Source organism: Salmo trutta, chromosome 17, assembly GCF_901001165.1.
Source record: "Salmo trutta chromosome 17, fSalTru1.1, whole genome shotgun sequence".
Lineage (NCBI taxonomy): Eukaryota > Metazoa > Chordata > Actinopteri > Salmoniformes > Salmonidae > Salmo > Salmo trutta.
Window position 1 is genome coordinate 59,206,911 of NC_042973.1, and position 6,236 is coordinate 59,213,146.

General features: G+C 41.0%; 1 protein-coding gene across 1 annotated transcript; it reads right to left on the reverse strand.

The window, feature by feature from the left end:
- Positions 1 to 2,636: 2,636 nt before the first annotated feature.
- On the reverse strand, positions 2,637 to 3,900 carry LOC115152497 (zinc finger protein 551-like; the record flags this gene model as incomplete). The annotated part of the gene is made up of 1 exon (XM_029697363.1): positions 2,637 to 3,900. A coding segment is annotated over one exon (972 nt), but the record flags the coding sequence as incomplete, so codon positions are not given.
- Between the last annotated feature and the right edge of the window lie 2,336 nt (positions 3,901 to 6,236).

The following is a 6,236-nucleotide window of genomic DNA, read 5'->3' on the forward strand; positions in this document are numbered from 1 at the left end:
GGTCACGGTGTGTAGTAAAACATCACTACATTAAAATCACTACATGCCGTGGCCCCCCAGTCTGCGGTCAGCAGATAGACCCTCCTCACATATATATGTTAAGTCACTTTTTGGAAACGGAACGGAGAAAACAAGGGGTAGCTTGTTCTCTACGTCGTCTGATTCTAGACATATCAGTCATCATCCCAGGGCCCTCCGTTGAAGAGGTATTGACGAGCCAACTCTGAATATCCAAAGTTAAAAACTAATTGAAGGCGGTACTTACTGGTGTTAATCAGATCTCCTGTCTCCTCCTCTTCATCTTCCAATGTGACAGTAATCTCTCCTTCCTTCTTCACTCCAAACACAGCATCATCCTCTTCTTCCTCTTGTTTAACTGAAACGTCTTTCTCTTCTTCTTTCACTGTAACAGCCTCACCCTCTACTTCTTGTTTTACTGTAACATCCTCATCTTCCTTCTCCTCTTTCACGACAATGTTCAGCCCCAGAGCTTCTTTCTCCGTCCAGCAGACCTCCTTTTCTTTAACAGGAGGGGAGTAGTTTAGGGAGCTCATGTTCGGGGATGTTAGCTAGCTAGCTATCATTAGCGGCTAGGCTAATGCTAACTTAACCAGCCAGCTACTATAGCTGACTAATACAAAATAACGCAATATTAAATTAAATAGGTTAACAAGTAGATACGACAGAAGTGTGTCTAAAACACAGTAGGTAATATAGGCCGAAAGCGTATAAATAGCTTGAATCTTTCGGCTATGTTGGCTAGCAAGCTACCGAGGTGGTTGACGAGCTGTTTATGAAGAACCGTCTACTAGATTATACGTCACGCTGCAGCATCGCCTGAAAGACGCACATCGCCGTCTGCTGACTGGAGGAAAACGCAGTTGAGGATCACATTTTATTTTCAGACAAAGATTATTTTACATGGATTTAATTAAATAATACTATTATATTGAGACATACAAAGACAGGAATGTGGTGATTGATTAGTGAGAATAAAAAATGTTTACTACAGCACATTTAAGACAGTTTCACTAAGTCAAACTAAATCTTAATAAGTAGCCAGCTACTGTAGGTCTATACTGCTCCTACATGGTTTAACAATACATCATGTAGATGTATATAATGAACAGACTAGGTCTATACTGCTCCTACATGGTGTAACAATACATCATGTAGATGTATATAATGAACAGACTAGGTCTATACTGCTCCTACATGGTGTGACAATACATCATGTAGATGTATATAATGAACAGACTAGGTCTATACTGCTGCTACATGGTGTAACAATACATCATGTAGATGTATATAATGAACAGACTAGGTCTATACTGCTCCTACATGGTGTAACAATACATCATGTAGATGTATATAATGAACAGACTAGGTCTATACTGCTCCTTCATGGTGTAACAATACATCATGTAGATGTATATAATGAACAGACTAGGTCTATACTGCTCCTACATGGTGTAACAATACAGTGCATTCGGAAAGTACTCAGACCCCGTCACTTTTTCCACATTTTGTTACGTTACAGCCTTATTCTAAAATATTTTTTTTAAATACTGAATTGACACACAATACCCCATAATGACCTCACAATACCCCATAATGACAAAGGAAATACATTATATATATTTCTTTGCTCATTTATTAAAATAATAAACTGAAAAATCTGCATAAGTATTCAGACCGTTTACTACGTACTTTGTTGAAACACCTTTGGCAGCGATGACAGCCTCCAGTCTTCATGGGGATGACGTTACAAGTTTCTACCATTCTTCTCTCAAACTCTGTCAGATTGGATGGGGAGCTTTGCTACACAGCTATTTTCAGGTCTCACCAAAGATGTTAGATTGGGTTCAAGTCCGGGCTGGTTCACTCAAGGTTATTCAGCGACTTGTCCCAAAGCCACTCCTACACTGTCTTGGCTGTGTGCTTAGGGTCATTGTCCTGTTGGAAGGTGAACCTTCGCCCCAGTCTGAGGCCCTGAGTGCTCTGGAGCAGGTTTTCATCAAAGAGCTCTCTGTACTTTGCTCCATCCATCTTTCCTCGATCCTGACTAGTATCCCAGTTCCTGCCGCTGAAAAACATCCTCACAGCCTGATGCTGTGCCAGGTTTACGCAAGATGTGATGCTTGGCATTCAGGCCAAAGACTTCAATCTTGGTTTCATCAGACCAAATAATCTTGTTTATCATGGTCTGAGAATCCTTTAGGTGCCTTTTTGGCAAACTCCAAGCAGGCTGTCATGTGCCTTTTACTGAGGAGTGCCTTCCGTCTGGCCACTCTACCATAAAGGCCTGATTGGTGGAGTGCTACAGAGATGGTTGTCCTTCTGGAAGGTTCTCCCATCCCCACAGAGGAACTCTGTAGCTCTGTCAGAGTGACCATTGGGTTCTTGGTCACCTCCCTGACCAATGCCCTTCTCTCCCAATTGCTCGGTTTGGCTGGGTGGCCAGCTCTGGGAAGAGTCTTGGTGGTTCCAAACTTCTTCCATCAAAGAATCATGGTGACCACTGTGTTCTTGGGGACCTCCAATGCTACAGACATTTTTTGGGACCATTCCCCAGATCTGTGCCTTGACACAATCCTGTCTCGGAGCTCTATGGACAATTTCTTCGACCTCATTGCTTGGTGTTTGCTCTGACGTGCATTGTCAACTGTGGGACCTTATATAGACAGGTATAATCATAAACAATATTATTTCATGTGGCATAAACAAAAACACAAATTCTCAGTCAAAAATATAAGTCAGAACACAGCGCCTTTATTCTCTCATGTGATTTCAGGTTCTGTGACTGGGAAAATGTCCTTCCACACAGAGAGAGATGTGGTAGGGCTTTTTTGGTGTGTGTCTTCTTATGCTCCTTCAGGCTGCTTAACCAGGTAAAACGCTTTCCACACTGGGAGCATTGGAAAGGCTTTATCCTGTGTGTATTCTCTCATGCTCTTTTAACGGACCTTTCTTAGCAAAACTCTTTCCACACTGGGAACAATGGAAAGGCTTTTCTCCTGTGTGCATCCTCTCGTGAGCTTTTAGGTGCCCTGTCTGAGTAAAACTCATTCCACAGTGGGAACAGTGATAAGGCTTTTCTCCAGTGTGTATTCTCTCATGCCTTTTCAGGTTAGCTAAAACGCTAAAAGTCTTTTCACAATGGGAACATTGGAAAGACTTTTCTCCTGTGTGTGTCCTCTCATGAGCTTTTAGGTACCCTAAATGAATAAAACTCTTTTCACAGTGGGAACATTGGAAAGGCTTTTCTCCTGTGTGTATTCTCTCATGAGCTTTTAGGTCCCCTAACTGAATAAACCTCTTTTCACAGTGGGAACAGTGGTAAGGCCTTTCTCCTGTGTGTATTCTCTCATGCCTTTTCAGGTTAGCTAACACAGCAAAACTCTTTTCACACTGGGAACATTGGATAGGCATTTCTCCGGTGTGTAGTTTCGCATGCTTTTTTAGGTTTCCTATTAGAGTAAAACTCTTTCCACAATGGGAACATTGGAATGGCTTTTCTCCTTTGTGTATTCTCTCATGCTCTTTTAATTGCCCTTTCTTAGTAAAACTTTTTCCACACTGGGAACATTGGAAAGGCTTTTCTCCTGTGTGTATCCTCTCATGAGATTTTAGGTGCCCTGTCTGAGTAAAACTCATTCCACAGTGGGAACAGTGATAAGGCTTTTCTCCAGTGTGTATTCTCTCATGCCTTTTCAGGTTAGCTAACATGGTAAAACTCTTTCCACACTGGGAACATTGGAAAGGCTTTTTTCCTGTGTGTGTCTTCTCATGCAGTTTTAGGTTCCTTAACCAGCAAAAACTCTTTTCACAGTGGGAGCAGTGGTGTTGTCTCGCTGGTTTGGGCGTCTCTGGGTCTGGTTCCCCTGAAGGACTCTTCCCGCTGTCAGAGTGAGAGTCTGGTTTCTATCCTGCCAAAGACAAACAGAGAATCCCGTTAAACAGAGACCTGAATGAAATCTCCACAAGATAAAACTGTCTTCCTATGAGGTTTAATCCAGACTAGATCCCTCAATAAAAGAGCAGAACTGGTCATCACAGAGTGGCTGTAGTGCTTTGTAGGCTGGGTAAATCCATTTGAATTCAATACATTTTTGGCAGCATCCCTTTTGAGTTAAAAAAAGCTTTCCTTACATGTTGGACTATGGAAGATGTGGTAAGAAAGTGACTTCATGTAACTGAATGTAAAAACATTCATGAGATATACAGTTGTAAGTGTATATACAGTACCAGTCAAAAGTTTGGACACACCTACTCATTCAAGGGTTATAATTATTTGTTTTACCATTTTCTACATTGTAGAATAATAGTGAAGACATCAAACTATGAAATAACACATATGGAATCATGTAGTAACCAAAAAAGTGATAAACAGTTCAAAATATATATTTGATTTTTCAAAGTAGCCACCCTTTGCCTTGATGACACCTTTGCACACTCTTGGCATTCTCTCAACCAGCTTCACCTGGAATGCTTCTTCAATAGTCTTGAAGGAGTTCCCACATATGCTGAGCACTTGTTGGCTGCTTTTCCTTCACGCTGCGGTCCAACTCATCCCAAACCATCTCAATTGGGTTGAGGTCGGGTGATTGTGGAGGCCAGGTCATCTGATGCAGCACTCCATCACTCTCCTTCTTGCTCAAATAGCCCTTACACAACCTGGAGGTGTGTTGGGTCATTGACCTGTTGAAAAACAAATGATCGTCCCACTAAGCGCAAACCAGATGGGATGGCGTATCGCTTCAGAATGCTGTGGCAGCCAGACAGGTGTGTGTCTTTCCAAATCACGTCCAATCAAGCTGTAGAAACATCTCAACGATGATCAATGGAAACAGTATGCACACCTGAGCTCAATTTCGAGTCTCATAGCAAAGGGTCTGAATACTTATTTAAATAAGGTATTTATGTTTCTTATTTTTAATAAATGTGACATTTTTTCTCCAAACCTATTTTCTCTTTGTCATTATGGGGTATTGTGATGCCATTATGGGGTATTGTGATGTCATTTTGGGGTATTGTGTGTAGACTGATGAGGATTCTTATTTATTTAATCCATTGTAGAATAAGGCTGTAACGTAACACAATGTGGAAAGACTTAAGTGGCAAAAAAAGGGGTTAAAGACATGTATCTCTCCGATATAGGACAGACACTTCAGAACAAACTTCCTTTGGATGTTTTGGGGGACTGTTGTTCCATGTTGTGAATGTTATGCAATGCGTTAGTATGGGTTATAGCAGTATGGCCAAATATTGTTTTACATAAAATAACTTTTGAATATTTCTTTATTGATACTTCTATGGGTCTTAAAGTTCAAAATCAAATAGCAGAATTATCCTTGGTATAACCTTCTTAAAACAGTTTTTAAATTGTCAATACTGCCCCCTAGCCCCAACAGGTTAACCTGTTGAGGACAGACGTTCCATTTCGTGACAAGAAAATTCCAAATATTCCATTACCATACTTAGAAGCATGTCAAACGCTGTTTAAAATCAATTTTTATGCTATTTTTCTCGTAAAATAGCAATAATATTCCAACCGGGCAACGTTGTATTCATTCAAAGGCTGAAAGAAAAAATGGAGTAGTCTCATGACCGCGCATCTCCAGTGTCACTGTCCCCAGGCTGACCACTTACAAATTCTCCTGCTGTTCTTCGCCCAGAGACAGCAGACACCCCATTCCACTTTCTGGCGGCTTTAGAGAGCCAAAGGGAGCCTTAGAAAGTGTCACGTTATCTATGCTGTATTTTCGATAGAGATGCAACAGAAGGAGAACAAATTGTCAGACAGGGCACTTCCTGTATGGAATCTTCTCAGGTTTTGGCCTGCCATATGAATTCTGTTATACTCACAGACACCATTCAAACAGTTTTAGAAACTGTAGCGTGTTTTCTATCCAAATCTACTAATTATATGCATATTCTAGTTTCTGGGCAGGAGTAGTAACCAGATTAAATCCAGGGAAGTTTTTTATCCAGACGTGAAAATACTGCCACCTATCCCAAATAAGTTTTAAAACAGTTCCATATAGCTTAGAGGAACCTCCCCCCTCAGACAGGGCTTAGACTGTAAAACTATAATTTAGATCTGATGATCGGTGGAACAAGGACATCCTCAGACAGTTTTACAGTCTAAGCCCTGTCTGAGGATGTCCTTGTTCCACCGATCATCAGATCTAAATTATAGTTTCAGTCTAAGCCCTATCATTTTGATCTTATGA